A 17,184-nucleotide genomic window follows, 5' to 3' on the forward strand; every position below is an offset into this window, starting at 1 on the left:
GGAACCTAAGGAGACATGACATCTGAATATAATGTATTCTGGATGACAACATGGAGCGACAAAAACATATTATGTAAAAACTAAAGAAACCTGAAGAAAGTATGGATTTTAGTTAGTAATAATGCATCAACACTGATTCATTAATAACAAATGTATCATAGAGTAATGAAAGGGCCATACAAGGTGTCAATAACAGGGGAAACTGTATGAAGCAAGGCAGCAAGAACATATGAAACTCTGTTCCATCTGCTCATCTTTCTGTAAAACTTTTCTAAAAAATAGTCTGTTAATAGAAAAAAAAAAAATCCTGATCTTTTCATTGGGACTAATTCCGTCATCTATCTATCATTTGTCCCTCTACTCTGGAGACAAAGTTCTACTATAGGGTAGCCCATGCATGATTCAAATCGGCATTTATCTATTCTGCAGGCCTCTGAACTGTGAGGTACTGGCTATAAAAAGATGACAAAAAGTCCAAGACCTAGCTGGAGTATTGTGAGAGGGGAAACACACAGCACAAAGACTACACACAGGAGGTATAGTAAAGGCACAGAAGCAAGAAATGGGTAGGCTGAGCCTGATTTTTTTTTTTTTGTCTTGTTTTGAGACAGGGTCTTGCTATGTTGTACAGGCTGGTTTCAAACCTCTTGGCTTTAGTGATCCTCCCACCCTGGCCTCACTAACAGCTGGGAAAGTTGCATACCACCATACCCAGCTTGATTTTTTTTTTTTAAAAAAATCTGTTCTTTCAAGAATATTTCTGGGCTGACTAAATCTCCATCATGTCAGTTAGGCCCCTACTTCCTTAATAAGACTCCTATAATGCAAAAATTAAAATAAAAAATCAGTAAATGGGATGGACTCAAACTAAAAAGTTTCTTCTCAGCAAAAGAAACAATCAGTGAGGTGAATAGAGAGCCTACATTTTGGGAGCAAATTTTTATCACTCCACACATCAGATAGAGCACTGATTTCTAGGGTATATAAAGAACTCAAAAACTAAGCACCAAAAAAATAGCCCAATCAATAAATGGGCCAAGGAACCGAACAGAGACTTCTCAGAAGAGGATATACAATCAATCAACAAACATATTAAAAAAGGTTCAACATCTGTAGCAATTAGAAAAATGCAAATCAAAACTACTCTTAAGATTTCATCTCACTCCAGTCAAAATGCATACAAACAACAATTAGTTGTTGGCAAGGATGTGGGGGGAAAAGGCACACTCATACACTGCTGGTAGGACTACAAATTAGTGCAGCCAATATGGAAAGCAGTATGGAGATTGGAAATCTGGGAATGGAACCACCATTTGACTCAGCTATCCCACTCCTCAGTCTATACCCAAAGGACTTAAAAACAGCATATGGCAAGGGACACAGCCACATCAATGTTTACAGCAGCACAATTCACAATAGCTAAACTGTGGAGCCAACCTAGATGCCCTTCAGTAGATGAATGGATAAAGAAAATGTGGTATATATATACACAATGGAATATTACTCAGCAATAAAAGAGAATAAAATCATGGCATTTGCAGGTAAATGGATGGATTTGGAGAATATAATGCTAAGTGAAGTTAGTCAATCCCAAAAACCAAAAGTTGAATGTTTTCTCTGATATAAAGAGGGTTTGGGAGGGGGAGTAGGGCAAAGGTGTGGGAGGGAAAGGAAGGGGACATGGGGGTAAAAAGAAATGGTGGAATGAGATGGACATCATTACCCTGAGAAAATGTATGAAGACACGAATGGTGTGACTACTTTGTATAAAACCAAAGATATTGAAAGGCGAGTGACTCACTCAAGACAGAGATTCAACCAAGAGATTTTATTGGGTGGCTGCTCAAAGGAGAAGTAGAGAGCAGAGAGAAGAGGAGGGGGGCAGAAAGAGAGAGAGGAACATGTGCTTACAAGCTTTGGCTAAAGAAGGGTTGCACAGGGCACATGGTGGGTGCTGATTGGTAGGGTGACTCAGCAAGCGGACATTGTGTCCTGCAGGGATTGGTGGAGGAAACCTTTGAATTTGGTGTTCTTGGCTTGGCGCCCTTTGGAGAGGTACGGGAGGAGTAAGGGATTCCAAGATGTTCTCCAGGAAGGGGGAGTCTCCCACACACCCAACAGATATGAAAAATTGTGCTCTATATATGTCATATGAATTGTAATGCATTCTGCTGTCATATATAACAAATTAGAATAATAAATAAATAAAAGAGAGAAGAAAAAGAATATTTCTGGGCCAGACAGAGTGGTACATGCCCATAATCCCAGCCATTCTTAGGCAGGGAATCACAAATTTCAGGCCAGCCGCAGCAACTTAGCAAGATCCTATCTCTAAACAAAAACTAGTAAAAAGGCTGAAGATGTAGCTCAGAGTTCCTGGGTTTGATCCCAGAACCAACACTATTACCACCCCCCCCCCCAAAAAAAAATCTTACCGTCACCCTCACAAAAATAAACAGGAATAAAAAGCATTGTGCAAATGAAGCACTACAGAGGTCAAGAGTTTATTTGCCATGGCATTTTAGGACATACACAACAGGGAAAATATACTTTAGAAAATGTCAAGACTTCTGGCTAGATAAAGGGGTACATTCCTATAATCTCAGCTACTTGGGAGGCTGAGGCAAGAGGATATCAAGTTTGAGGTCAACCTTGACAACTCAGTGAGACCCTGTCTCAAAATAAAAAGGGCTGGGAATGTAGGTTAGTGGTAGGTCACTTGCCTAGCGTGCACAAGGTGTTGGATTCAATCGCCAGTACAAGAAAGAAAAAGCCAAAATTTCTAAAATTATTAAAAAGTATAAAGGAATTTCATATGTTTCAAAGTAGGTGAATTTTAAAACTGGGATGACTGGAAAAAGAGGAAGTCAAAAAATGAGCACATAAAATTATAAAAAAGATGACATATTGAACGATGACCCTCCCAATAGGTGTCCAACAAAGGATAACTACATGAACAAAATTCTGGGAAACATAAATTTTATAACTCAGCTTTCTATTTTATTCAGAATGCTGAATTATAATTTCTACTGGTAAGGGGAGGTGAATAAGAGAAGTTAAGAGTAAGAAGAACTAGTACTTATTGAGCATCCATACCTTGTGACAGGTACACATAGGGAGGTCTCTATGTACATTATTAAATTTAATCATTAAAATAACCATTGAGGGCTGGGATGTAGCTCAGTGGCAAAGCATCTGCCTTGCATTTGCAAAAAGCTCTGGGTTCAACCCCTAGTTCCAAAAAAAAAAAAAAGCAACAAACAAATAAAATAACCTTTGAGATGAATGCCTACTTACAACTTTTCTAGAGAAAACCCATGTTAGAGGGATTGGTAACTTGCAGCAGCACAAGACTGGAATTTAGTTGGTCTGAAAGCCCATGGTTTTTACAGACCCATTTGTCCACTAACCAGGTATTTATAAAATGGTAGCATTCACCCCATTCCTTCATTTACAAAGCTGTTTGGGGACCACTCTAATTTCTTCCTTACTACAATTGCACTTGGTTCATATAATAGTCAAGGATAAGACCAAGTACATGTCTAATAACAATGCCTTGCTTACAATTAATTTAGTGTATGCCAATGCTGGGCACACAGTACTCAAAGATTAATCCCACAAATGTTAATGACATCCCTGGTTTTCAGCATATTTTAATGATCAACTTCACTCATACAGGTCACCAGTTTTGCTCATACTGGACTAAAACATACTTGTTGGAAGACACCCTCCCTTTCTGACATCATGAGTTAGACTGCTAAGCTTTACATAGGAAAGGGTTTGAGCGACCGCAAAAGGGAGCCATCATAAGCATTATGAATGATATAAAGTTTCTTGAAACAGACAAGGCATGGACTTCTTGTTTCTATGTCAAACTGGGCAGGGCTATTCCGTGTAAAATTGGAAGGGAAATCATTCTTTGGCTAGCATGAGACTGTCCTAAGAATCGAAAGGGAAACTGTGAGAAAGGATTTTGCCTGTCCCAAAAGCGCTGGTTTCTAAGATCTGGGGCCCTAACGAGCGGAGCAGCAAAAAAAGCCTGGACTGGGAGCCAGGGTCCCTCTGGCGGGCCGCCTCTGGGTCAGTCTCTGGAGAGGCCTTTGCGGGGATCGTGTGTGGGGTCTTCTCTCTGCTCTCTCCCACGACTCATCCAGGCCAGGACAGAAAAGCGCCCAGTTGACTTGCAACTTGAGCTGCCACGGTTCCAGGAAGCCTTCAAACGGCTCCTCTGACCCAGAGGTCTTTGTTCCGGGAACTGTCTCCCGCCGCAAAACTTGCGTGTCCGAATCGGAGAAGTGCAAGGGGGCGCAGGGATGGGAGCGCTAAGAGAAGTAGCCAGGAGACCCATAAACTTAAATATAGGAATAAAGGAAAGGAAAAGAGCGGGATTCGCCGCCTCCCATTAGCGCGCAGGGCGGCTCCCTCCCGCCTAGGCGGCTCGCGCGGGCTCCGCAGGGCGCGCTGGCAGCAGGGCGGGGCGGGACGCGGCGGGCGGGCCAGGGGCCTGCACGTGGTTTTAGCTGTTCACCCCCCGGCTGGGTTCTTGGAGGGCCACAACACTCGTGGGGATGAGGAAAGCTTCTTAATCTCTCCAGAGAGGGGTTCTGCCCTCGGTGCCCTGGAATTGAAGGCTAGGAAGAGAAAAGAAAGAATCAGCGTGGCGCCAGCGTTTCCCGCGCGGGGACTGCGGGATTCGAGCTGCAGGGTAGGAGCTGGGCGGCTGCTGGGAGAGAATCCCACCCTCGGAGAGGGTAACCGGGTCGGCGTAGCAGGAACCGGGAAGTTAGGGTTGATACGTACCTTAGCCGGGAGGGCAGCGCCAGCCAGGAGCTGCGGCGCGCTAGAGCGCACGTGGCCCGCAGCGCGGGGGCTGTGTTTACATTCTGCAGCCGCTCCACGTTGTGCAGTAGTTCTCGCCTCCCATTGGCCAGCTTGTCAGCCGAAGCTTTGCTCCTCCCGGAGGGGCGGGCCCTCCTGGTCCCCGCGTCTCCCACCAAAGACTTGGCTTTCTAAGGCCCTGCCGGGACAACCAGGGCGCAACAGAGGTTGGCCACCTCATGGCCATTCTGTGCTCACCCAAGGCACCTATCCCTGGGTGAACGCCGGGACTGAACCGCTCGAAGTCTCCAAGATTCGGGAGTTACAGTGGGAGGGGAAATAAGCAAACTGGCGGGAGATGCGGGAGCCAAGCGGTTAGAAGCCAACCTGGAGGAGGAGCCTCTGCGAGACTCCTTGCAGCTTTCCGGCCGCGCGGGCAGGTGAAGTGGAGCGCTGGGAACGTTGGACGCGGGCCTGAACGAGCAGACCCTGCAGTCACTCGCGGTGCGTCCGCGCGCACTGATGGCAGGGCGCGGTGCGCAGGCGGGAGGGGCGCGCGCGCGGACCGGGGAGGATAGCGCGCAGTCGGAGGTGTCAGTCTGAGGCGCATGCGTGCGGGGCGGGCCCGGCTCGGCCTATATATTGGGTTGGCGCCGGCGCCAGCTGAGCGGAGCGGTAGCGGGGCTGGCGGTGAGGAGTTGCTGGGTTTAGGGGGGATGCTGGAGGAAAGAAAGCCTGGGACACCCTACGGGCGGGAGCCTTGAGGGAAGGGAGGTGGGAAGGCAGAAAACGAGGTGAATGGGGAGAATGGGCCCCCGAGTTCCGATCTTGGCAGGACCCTTGGCAGGGGATGGGGAAGCGGTGGTGGAGTGGAGGGCAGCCCCTAACAGAGGCCACAGCAAAACCCCTCATTCCACGGGTTCCTCTATCCAGCCCCCATTTGGGGAGCTCTTCGTGGGAGAGAGGATGGGGATCTGGGTTCCCTTCACGGGGAGAAAGTTACTGACCTGCCCCATTTCCCGCTTTCTTTAAACTCCTTTTCCTTCCCTCCATCCACCAGCTAGAGCTAAAATCTTGGTGCCCCTCCAAGTGGCGGGCAGAGCCTGATGGGTTTGGGAAGGAGGGAAAGGAGACTGGAGGACGTGACACCAGTCTCAGTTCCCTCCGCCCCCTGCTTCCCCGCCACTGCCGCTCTCCAAATTGGCGCGGAACCGGCTTCTCCACTGCGTTTCGCCTCCACAACCCCCTCTCGGCGCAGTCCGTCCAGGACGGGAGGGGGATGTGGGAGCGCTGCCCCAGTTCCACTCTGGATATATGGAGAGAGGGTGGAGGACCCAGAAAAACTCGTTTGGGGGAGATCTGCCACCCTGTGCTTTTAGGGTGCTGGAGGTGCTTTGTAAATTTTTTGAAGACGTTCGCGTTCTGGCTGTACATTCAGTTCAGGAAATGTGTGCAAAATTAATTACTATGAGATAACTAATATAGTGCAGAAGACAGCATGGTAAAATGACCCAGGCTGCCTTCTGAAGGACTTAACTTTAACCTCTGCATCAGTTCTAATGGGCACTTGGAAAATATGGATGACTGTGTACTTAACTCTGGTTTTTCTACCCCCACTCCTTCAGGAGGTTTCATACACCTGAAAAAGAATGTCAAGACGCAGGTAATATTTGTATTAGAGACATGCTTCAAAATTAGCTGCTACTTTTGAAACACATGACTTACTAATTAAACTTCCTTTTTAAAAATTCACTACAGTAGCCGTTTACAAGCTAAGCAGCATGCTCAGCCCAGCCAGCCAGACTCTCCCCAAGAAATCCAGATAATCCAGGCCAAGAAGAGAAAAACAGCACAGGTGAGTTAAGAGGAAAGAAAGAGGGAGGGAGGAAATTCCTTGCTATGACCTTTGCTTACCAATCAATGGTCTTTTCTATTTTTCAGGATGTAAAAAAAAGAAGAGAGGAGGTCACCAAGAAACATCAATATGAGATTAGGGTAATGCAGAACTGGACTGGGTGGGTTTGGGAGAAACAAATGCAGGAGAGGACAAATGAGTAGAATGGTATTATTGCTTTGCAATAGAAAGACTCCTCTAATATTTTTACCTTTAATGCCCCCGGAGGCCAGCAAGGAAGGACATTTATATGTTCCCGAATTCAACCACAGCTGCACAGTAAATTTGCCTTAAAGCAGCTGGTTTCTTTTTGTAAATCCCTCCTCTTGGAGCTGACTGGTGCACCAGGGCCCGCCTAATCTGCCTGATATACTGTTCTTTGTTCCCTCTCATACTGTAGCAAAGGGTCCTAATAGCTGCTGCTTTGGCATAAATAGAATGTTAGATCACTGACAGCCTGGCACCCAGCCCTTTGCTACCTCTTCTTCCTATGTGTTATATGGACAGCCTTAGAGACAGTGATTCCCTTTGAAACCAGCATTATTGAAGAAAGGGTCCCCTAAGTGATCCATTTCACTCGGTTCCATTTTTAAGGTTTCTGCCTTTAAGTATTCTAAATTATGGGAAAGGCTTAACTTCAAAAGAGCTGTTTTGTTGTTTTAATTTAAAAAGGTATTCTTGCTTCTTACCTTCAAAGTGACTGGTGTCTTATATTACAGAAGCATTTTGTTATTACTCTTTCAATACCTTATGTCTTGTATTACCAGAACTATATTTTATCTAAAACTTTGTTATGTTATGAATATCAAAATGAGTTTTATAGCTTTTTATAAAATATGAATGTCAGATTAGCTAACTGTCAGCTATGTCAGCTGAAACTACAGATGGTTTAGAAATATTAACTTTCATTTATGAAAGATCCAGGACAAAAGCTAAGGTTTCCTGTTACACAAATAGATCTTTTTTTTCTTTTAATGACAGAATTGTTGGCCACCTGTATTATCCGGGGGAATCAGTCCTTGCATTATCATTGAAACACCCCACAAAGAAATAGAAACAAGTGACTTTTCCAGATTTACAAATTACAGATTTAAAAATCTTTTTATTAATCCTTCACCTTTGCCAGATTTAAGGTAAGAAAATTTATAGCAAAGATTAAACTGTACAGAATAGTGTCATATATTATCTTTTGTCTTTATTATAAAACAAACTTGTTCAAAAATTGCTTTCTTGATTAATAATTCACATATTTTAATCTGAGTACTGCTATTTGCAAATGACATGGGTATTTAAAACACTCATTCTATAAAACTATTTTCATTTGCTTCCTAAATACTATCAGACTTGGCAGAACTGAATTTTAATGGAACTTATCTAAATTAAGATGAAAGTATTTTAACATGGACAGCATTTTCAATTGATGTATGCTTACCAAGCTTAGTAAGGCCTATACTTAATTCTTTTTTCTAGTCCATGAGTATGACTAAGAGGTACAGCCTACATAAGACATATAGAGTAGTAACTTGTGTTTGACTTTGATAAGTAAATTCATGAAATCAGATATTTAAACACATCAATCCTCCTCCCCTAAACTCTGTCCTACCTTTCCCCAACTGTAGGTGACTCTACTGTTGATGATCTGTTTGCAGCTATTAAGACTTGCCTTCACTGTGTTCATATGCTGTCAATATTTAGCTTTTTAGAATTGCTCTTCAGAAAACATGGTTATCTGAAACAGTACCCTTTTATAAGTGGAATGAAGAAGCATTCTTTGAAAATTATCAACTTACATGATCATGATCTAAGTTCCTGATTATTTTAGGCTTTTATTTCTCATTCAAAAGAAATAGTTTCTAAAAATTAAGGTAGAAATCTTTTTCTAATTTAAGAGCTTCTTTCAGATTCTAACTGAAAGTTAGATTTATCTATGTAAACAGAGTTTATATATTGCTTAGATCACATAATTTAAATTCTGTTTTCCCCCTTCCCATAGCTGGGGATGTTCAAAGGAGGTCTGGCTAAACATGCTAAAAAAAGAGAGCAGATATGTTCATGACAAGCATTTTGAAGTTCTACATTCTGACTTGGAACCACAGATGAGGTCAATACTTCTAGACTGGCTTTTAGAGGTATGTTCCAGCAAAATAAATTGCTTTTATCTCTGTATAGTGGAAAAATGTTTAAAGGTAAATGTGCCCTCAGGATATATTATCCATTGCCAGTAAGCCATCTTTTGGGGGGTACTTCCTACAGTTGATAGTAACCAAAGTGAAATAAAACTACTTCCTATCAGTAAATTCAGGGACTGGGGGGTGTAGCTTCATGGTAGAATATGTACTTAGCAGGCTCAAGGCCCTGGGTTCAGTCCTCAGCACCAAAACAAAGGATAAAGTTGGAAGGACACAGCCACTACATACAACCCAAACCCAATTCAGAATTCCTGGTTTGGGTGTATATTGTTGTGTATTGGGCACTGTTCTAGGTGCTCAGGGCTTTTATTTTCAAGATGAATGGAATGCATAGATGACTAGGTTTTGGATACTGCTAAGCAATGAACCAAGACTAGGCTTCATGGCCCTGAGAAGTCCTTTTCTGCATTACCAAAAGCAAATTATGATTAGGAATATTGACTTCTATGCCCTAAACCATAATGAGTCTTTGGATACCCTGAAGCCTACGCACTCTGGTTTTGTGTAGCTCCCTTTTATAATGCGTTTGTATTCCTTCCAGAGATACATTGTATGAGCAATTTTTTTTCCTTTGGCAATACTGGGGATTGAACCCAGTGACACTCTACCACTGAGCTACATCCCCAGACAGTTTTTTTTTTTTTTTTTTGAGACAGGCTCTAAGTTGCCTAGGCTGACCTCAAACTTGTGTTCCTCAAGTTTCCTGAGTAACTAGGATTCTAGCACCACACCCAGTGTGTACCATCAATCTAAAGGAATATAGTAATCCTGAAATCCCTATAAATCTGTGACAACATTTTCTCTCTTGTTTAGGCCCAGTCCCTTTCTCTGGGTAATCTAAACTTATTATAAATGAGTACTTGTGTTCGTGACACTGATTTCCTCCAATCCTTAGATATTTGCCATGTAATCTTAGAAATGATGCATCTAAAGGAGAGAGACTAGGATGTTTGGAGTAGCACAAGGCAAAGTAGATTTGAGAAGCTATCAGCAAAGTTTTCGAACTACAAAATGTTCTTTTACGTCAGGTTATCTTCCTTATTCTGACTCAAGGAGAGATTGTATTTTAATAGTGTGAATATATATAAGGTAGTTTGGTGTTTTGTTTGTTTTTGAAAACTAAGGATTGAACACAGGGTGCTGTACCACTGAGCTATATCCCAGACCTTTTTGGGGGAGCGGGGGAGTAACCAGGGATTGAACCTAGGGGCCCTTAACCACTGAGCCACATCTCCAGCCTTTTGTATTTTATTTAGAGACAGGGTCTCACTGAGTTGCTTAGGGCCTCACTAAATTGCTGAAGCTGGCTTTAAACTCACAATCCTCCTGAGTCTCCCAAGCCACTGGGATTACAGGCCTACGCCACTGTGCCCGGCCCTTTTTATTTTTGAGACAGGGTCTCACTATGTTGCTGCTGAGGCTAGCCTCCAACTTGCCATTCTCCTGCCTCAGCCTCCTGAGTTGCTGAGATTATAGGTTTGCACCATCATGCCTAGCAAGGTAGTTAGGGTTTAATTTTTTTTCATTTTTGGTGCTAGACAATGAACACTTGGAGCATATGCTCTACCTGAGCTACACTCCCAGCCAGGGTTTGGCTTTTTTTGAGCATCTAGTTAATGTTTTTACTTTTTACCTTATACTGATTTTTATCAGTGGTGGACTGTTCTATCCAGTGTTTCCTATTTTTCCTTAAATACAATTACATATATACAAAACCCTACAAACATAAAACCAAATCCAACAGTGTTTAAAAATCTGTCTTAATAACATTCTTTCATTCTAGGAATGTAAAGATGATTAACATTTGAAAAAAAAAATCTATTAATTTGTTACCTTAATAAAAGCCTAAGATCTCAGATGCAAGAAATTTTTTTCAAAATTCAACATCCATTCCTGACTTTAAAATAGGTAGTGAGCAAGGGGTGCAGTGGTGTATGCCTTTAATCCTAGCAACTGGAGGCTGAGAAAGGAGAGGCTATCTGGGCAATTTAGTGAAAACCTGTCTTGAAAATAAAAGGTGCTAGGGAATGTAGCCCAGGATAGAGCACCCCTAGGCTCATTCCCCAGAAGGGGCAGGGGGGATGAAGTGAGCTAAGAATAAGAGATTTCCTTAATAGTCATTGTTTATTAGGAATTCATATTTCTGTTCATTTTCTCATCTCTAAAATGGAGATCACAACACCTACTTTATGGAGTTATTTCCCTTTAAGTATGGCAATGTTTCTAGTTGTTATTAGTAATAACAACAGTGAAACATTTGGCAATTTCCATTGAAGTCAGCAACAAAAGATTTTTGCTTAGCACCAGTGTTACTCAGTGTTCTAGACTCTTAGCCATTAGCCAGTGCAGTAAAATATGAAAAATAACTGAAGTAAAAATGTGAAGGAAAAAAAAAAGCTGGGTATGGTGGCACATGCTTGCAATCCCAGCAGTTCAGGAAGCTGAGGCAGGAGGATCCCAAGTTCAAAGACAGCTTCAGCAACTTAGCAAGACTCTGTCTCAAAAGTTAGAAAAATAAAAAAGGGTTGAGGATGTGGCTCAGTGGTGAAGGACCCCTGGGTTCAATCTATGGTACTAAAAATAAAAAATAAAAAACTATAAAAGTACTGAAGAGTAAACAAGAACCATAGTAGGCTTTTTTATCCTATTAGTACATGTTAAATTTTTTTCTCTCCTATCTTATCTTTGGTACTAAAAAGCAAAGTGTGGCTTAAAAACATTCTAGTCTAGTATGCTGAGATGACTTTCTAAATTGGAGAAAATATGAGAGTAACTGTGAAATGTTTGGACTCTTTCTTTCTCTAGGTATGTGAAGTATACACACTTCATAGGGAAACATTTTATCTTGCACAAGATTTTTTTGATAGATTTATGTTGACACAAAAGGATATAAACAAAAATATGCTTCAACTTATTGGAATTACCTCATTATTCATTGCTTCCAAACTTGAGGTGAGTTCTCAAAGTTCATCCACAATATATTGATCCCAAACTTGTTTTCCAGTTAACACATGAATCCCAGAGAATACATAATTTTTTATATTTACTCTTTAGAGTGAATGATTTTGTTCTTTAATACATTTTCTGAACATTATGATAGAATTGGAAAAAAAATATATCATAGTTCTTCTGTGGTGTCTGAGCCTATATAAGTCTCTCATTTAGACTCTTTGAGATTAGTATCTAGGTGAAATGTTCTGTGGTTTATTCTGCCAAATGAGATATAAATACTGTCTTTATACACATAATTATGGCATTTGGTTGCAATAGAATGGTCTTTGAAAACTAAAGAGCCAATCAAATGAAAGAAATGATCATATAATTTCCTGAACTATATTTTCCTTCTGTGTCTTTTGAGCATAAGGGCTATTCCAAAGTTCTGCCAAATTTGGCACATCGGTTTGTAGTCAACTCATCACTCAAATTATGTGAAATCACACTATTTGAGGTGTCTTTCTAGACTGAAACCCGATATTTAACCTGTCCTATATGGCAGACTTCAACTTTTTTTCAATACTATTGACCGAACCTAAGGAGTGCTCTCCCACCGAATTACATCTCCAGCCCATTTTCATTTTTTATTTTTGAGACATGGTTTCACTAAATTGCCAAGGCTGGCTTCAAACCTGCAAGTCTCAATAGATATCTCTTCTAATCCTTTGATCATTCTAGATCTTCTCTAAGACCTGTCAGCCAAACTTCAATTTTTTTTTTTTTTTTTTTTTTTTTTTTGTGGTGCTAGGGATTTAACCCAGGGCTTGGGCATGCTCTAACAAAGTCACAAGTGTGTGACAAGACCAACATACTAGGCAATCTTAAAACAAGTTTAGCTTTGTGTATGTGTGGTACTGGTGATTTAACCCAGGGGTACTCCACCACTGAGCTACATCCCAGGTCTTTTTGTTTTAAAACAGGATCTTACTTAAGTTGCTGAGGCTGGCCTCTAACTTGTCATCATCCTGCCTCAGCCTCCCAAGTAGCTCAGATTTCAGGCATACACCATTGTGTGCGGCAAGATTTTGTTTTTTAACTGAAACAACTGGTTAAGATACTCTAGTTGTTTATCAACTAAAATTCAAAGTCAATTCTAAGAAAATAAATCTTGATAACAGTTACCAATTTAGATATCTAGATATGAAAAATAACTAAGGTAGGTTGAGTTATAGAATAATTTTACTAAGATTTATAATCACTTTGTGAATTTCTTAAAACTGAAGCCTGTATGTGGTTTGTATAGAATTCTTTTAATGTCAATCTCAATTGGGCCTAATAAAAAATTCTAATTTAAAGGAAATCTATGCTCCAAAACTCCAAGAGTTTGCTTATGTCACTGATGGTGCTTGCAGTGAAGAGGATATCTTAAGGATGGAACTCGTTATATTAAAGGTAATAATAATTATGTCCTTATTTCTAGGTGTGACTTTGTAACTATTTCAGAATACTATAAGTAGTCAAAACTAAGGTTTTAGATGTATTATTAGATTAGAACAAGGCATCTTGTTCTAATACATCAAAACAAAACAGTTGTGGCTGGGAGGGAAATTTATTTAACCTCTGCATTCTATGTAATGTGGCATAGGTATATGTACATTCATTAATGGGCATTTTAAAATTTCATTAACAGGCTTTAAAATGGGAACTTTGTCCTGTAACAGTCATCTCCTGGTTAAATCTCTTTCTCCAAGTTGATGCTCTTAAGGATGCTCCTAAAGTACTTCTACCTCAGTATTCTCAGGAAACATTCATTCAAATAGCTCAGGTATTTACACTGTTATTGAATATATTTAATGTTACTTTTATTACAGGTTTAAAATATATATAGTCTTAAATAGACTACACAACAAAATACTGGCATATTGAAATACTCTTGACTACAAAATTTTGGACATGTAAAATTATGTCCCAATATTTGTTGTTTAATAATTCTGGACAACAAAGTTCTTAAACTTTCACAAGTACTTTCATTCTTTAGGAGTCCAAAATAGAGTTAAATATTTCTTTTTGATATCAAATGATGAAAAGCACTTTTCAGCTAGTTGTCATTAACTTTATAATATTTTGGATTTATTCTGTATGATTCTCTTGTTTGCTGTATACTTGAATGCACATGTTATCTATTTAAGTTACATTTCATCAGACTTATTCATAGGATCTAAAACTTGCATTCAAACTAAATTTTCCTAGGTCAGCATATAACAAATAGTCTAACAAAGGTACTAGAGGAGGAGTAGATTTAATTATCCACCTTTGGACCTCTAGCTCCCCCCTTTTTTGGATAAGAAATAAAGGAAAAGTACTTCCTATTTCTTTCCACCTTTGGTTTTCCAAACTACTTCAGTTCCAAGTCACATTGTTCTACCTCAAATCTTCCCAGCTATCCTCTTTAAGACAGTCATGTAAGGCATCAGAAGTCTTTACTACTTTTTCCAATCTGGATTAAATGCCCTTTCTCCCATCATACTGCAGCACAACAGTCCTTTCCTACTCTAGTAGTTACTCCCTGACCTACTACCCACAAACCTGACTTCCTTCAGGATGGTAACTTATTATTATTTTTTAATCCTTAAGCAATTTAACAATTCTTGGCATAGGGTCCAATATACCCTAAAAAATGTTAGCCGATTTTAGTAGTAACATGTAGTACTCATCCTTATCCTAAATTACTTATACTTTTTTCATTTGTTAGCTTTTAGATCTGTGTATTTTAGCCATTGACTCCTTAGAGTTCCAGTACAGAATACTGGCAGCTGCTGCCTTGTGCCATTTTACCTCCATTGAAGTGGTTAAGAAAGCCTCAGGTAAGACACAATTTTTTCTTCTTACCTGTTCACAACTTCTGCCAAAGTTAGCAGTTTAGTGATTATCTTTCTTTCTCTCTTAGAAATACTTTATAATACTGAGTCTTCACAACTCACAAAGGCCAAATAAAATTTAAGTCCATTTGAAATGAATCTACACAATTATAGTTTGGCTGTTCTTTGGAATTTAAGAGTTTCAGATTCAGGACTGGGGTTGTGGCTCAGTGGCAGAGCACTTGCCTCTCATATGTGAGGCACTGGGTTCAATCCTTAGCACCACATTAAAAAATATTTTTTAAAAATTTACAAATTCATATGTAGAAGACACTGATTAAAATTGATCTAAAGTCCCTTTAAGATTAGTTATATTATTAAAAAAATAGTCTGAGCATGATAATCTGTTTTGACCTACTGATTTTGTTTTAAAATGACTTTTTAAATAACTACTTTAGGTATATGTAAGAAATTTTGTGATGTACAGCCTTGAATTTTCCAACTTTTTCAATCTAGGTTTGGAATGGGACATCATCTCAGAATGTGTAGACTGGATGGTACCTTTTGTCAGTGTAGTAAAAAGTACTAGTCCAGTGAAGCTAAAGACTTTTAAGAAGATACCTATGGAAGACAGACATAATATCCAGACACATACAAATTATTTGGCTATGCTGGTATGTCTTGTGGGTTTTTTGTTTTGATTTTGCTATCTAGTAAGCCTTGAAACTGACAGCATACTATGGAATGCAACTTCAGCGGTTATAAAGAGAAAGTAATGGGCCCCATGTTTTCAGAGTGTAGAGAAGTTAATAAAATTATTTTAGCCAGGCACAGTGGTGCATGCCTGCAATCCCAGCAGCTCGGAAGCAGCAGCAGAAATTCAAGGCCAGCCTTAGCAACTTAGCATACCCTATCTCAAAATAAAAAATGAAAAAGGGCTTGGGATATACCTCAATGATAAACTGCCCCTAAGTTAAATCCCTAGTACCCAAGAACATTTTTTTTTAATCAAAAGAGTTTAAGATTCACATATACACATAGTACAGTTCAAACTATTGAACCTTCAGAATGAATTCACAGTTGCAAAGACATAAAAGGACGACTGCATTTGGTCAGAATAATCTCAAAAAGATACTAGAAATCTGGTTTGACTGTTTTACTGTATCAGTGCTTTATCTTAGCTGTTAATCACTATATAATTTCTTCACATGTATAGGATGAAGTAAATTATGTAAACACCTTTAGAAAAGGGGGACAGCTGTCACCAGTGTGCAATGGGGGCATTATGACACCACCGAAGAGCACTGAAAAACCACCAGGAAAACACTAAAGGAGTTACTTGACAAGCAAATTGAAACTGAGCAAGTATTGCTAGAATTTCATACAACTGAACTAAAGTTTTTACAGGAAAATAGTGCTGTGATTATCCTTGGCAATTCAGAAGTGACACTGCCATTCTTTGAAAAACCACTTGAAATTGGCACTAAAGAAGATATTCACTTCCTATATTAGCCATTAAAGAAGGCTGAACATGTTTACAAAGATGACTTCATTCACAAATCTACTGGAGAGAAGCCAGCCACAATTATTTTTGGATCCAGTGTTACTATGTTTATTTTGATAAACAAGGAATTTTATCATTGCAGTTTTGGACTAGATAAGTGCTACCTTAAAGGGTACATTGATATAATATTCTGAATCTAGCTTTAGATTCTCAAATTCCTATACTCTTAACTAGTGCAATTTGGTTCTTGAAAATAAAATTTAAACTTGTTTACCAAGACTTAGTTTTGTAATAAGGTGACTAATTTATCTAAACCTGTAGTAGCAAACTATTATAAAACTTGAATTTTTACAAATGGTAAGATTTAATGTATTTTTTTAACTTTCTTATTTGCCTTGCCATCATATTCTTTAACCAATAAGGCTTCAATGAACAGGATGTTTTAAACTGCTCTAAACAGTGGGAGTACCAAAGAAATTAAAAATAAAGATAAATGCTGTGGCTCCTACTTGGAGCTTTATTGATATATAGGTTGCTTTATAATGACCTTTCTGTATATCACAATTTGGGTGAAGTCTTAAGTACCTTTTCAAACTATTTATATGAGAAAGTCACTTTATTACTCTAAGATATCCCTAAGGCTTTTTTTTTTTTTTTTTTAATTTAGTGTGACTAAGGCTTTATTTATGTTTATAAAACTGTTAAGGTCCAATTTAAATTCCTACATTATGAGATAAGGACAGCGTCAAAATGATAAAGATTAACACTTATTTTATTAAGGCAGAAAAATATTAAATGTATACCACAAGTCTATTTATTAAAAAGACATAAGAACTTGCTGTATATAGACTAGCTACTACTTACCTTAAATTAGCTTTTGCCTCAAAAAGTCGATTTAATTACTAAAGCATTATCCTAATGTGAATCTCTTCTCCCTTTGAAGAAACTGTAAATTAAAGTTACTATTATAGTATGAAGTCTTTTGTA

General features: G+C 39.5%; 1 protein-coding gene and 1 long non-coding RNA gene across 5 annotated transcripts; one reads left to right on the plus strand and one right to left on the minus strand.

The window, feature by feature from the left end:
• Positions 1 to 1,809: 1,809 nt before the first annotated feature.
• LOC139702087 (uncharacterized) lies at positions 1,810 to 5,525 on the minus strand. Its single transcript, XR_011704681.1, has 2 exons — positions 4,801 to 5,525; positions 1,810 to 4,631 (listed from the first exon to the last, which is right to left on the minus strand). It is a non-coding gene; the product is annotated as an uncharacterized lncRNA (long non-coding RNA).
• Positions 5,455 to 17,159, plus strand: Ccne2 (cyclin E2). 4 transcript variants are annotated; one of them, XM_027948101.2, is made up of 12 exons: positions 5,455 to 5,508; positions 6,444 to 6,481; positions 6,577 to 6,673; positions 6,760 to 6,813; positions 7,694 to 7,845; positions 8,706 to 8,841; positions 11,707 to 11,853; positions 13,192 to 13,287; positions 13,526 to 13,660; positions 14,588 to 14,699; positions 15,210 to 15,367; positions 15,910 to 17,159. In XM_027948101.2, the coding sequence occupies exons 2-12, from the start codon at positions 6,468 to 6,470 to the stop codon at positions 16,021 to 16,023; spliced, it is 1,215 nt and encodes a 404-aa protein (XP_027803902.1). In that variant the 5' UTR covers positions 5,455 to 5,508; positions 6,444 to 6,467; the 3' UTR covers positions 16,024 to 17,159. The 4 variants fall into 4 exon arrangements, with proteins under 4 accessions (XP_027803902.1, XP_071458334.1, XP_071458333.1 ...); XM_071602233.1 differs by having other exon boundaries at positions 5,489 to 5,508; positions 6,580 to 6,673; XM_071602232.1 differs by lacking the exon at positions 5,455 to 5,508 and adding an exon at positions 6,055 to 6,207.
• Positions 17,160 to 17,184: the final 25 nt, after the last annotated feature.

Source organism: Marmota flaviventris, chromosome 15 (genome assembly GCF_047511675.1).
Source record: "Marmota flaviventris isolate mMarFla1 chromosome 15, mMarFla1.hap1, whole genome shotgun sequence".
Classification (NCBI taxonomy): domain Eukaryota; kingdom Metazoa; phylum Chordata; class Mammalia; order Rodentia; family Sciuridae; genus Marmota; species Marmota flaviventris.

Excerpts from the sequence above, each read along its gene's own strand:
- Ccne2 (XM_027948101.2), top strand. Across the intron at positions 8,842-11,706 it reads TTCTAGACTGGCTTTTAGAG|GTATGTGAAGTATACACACT; the intron begins GTATGTTCCAGC and ends TTCTTTCTCTAG. Across the intron at positions 11,854-13,191 it reads TCATTGCTTCCAAACTTGAG|GAAATCTATGCTCCAAAACT; the intron begins GTGAGTTCTCAA and ends TCTAATTTAAAG.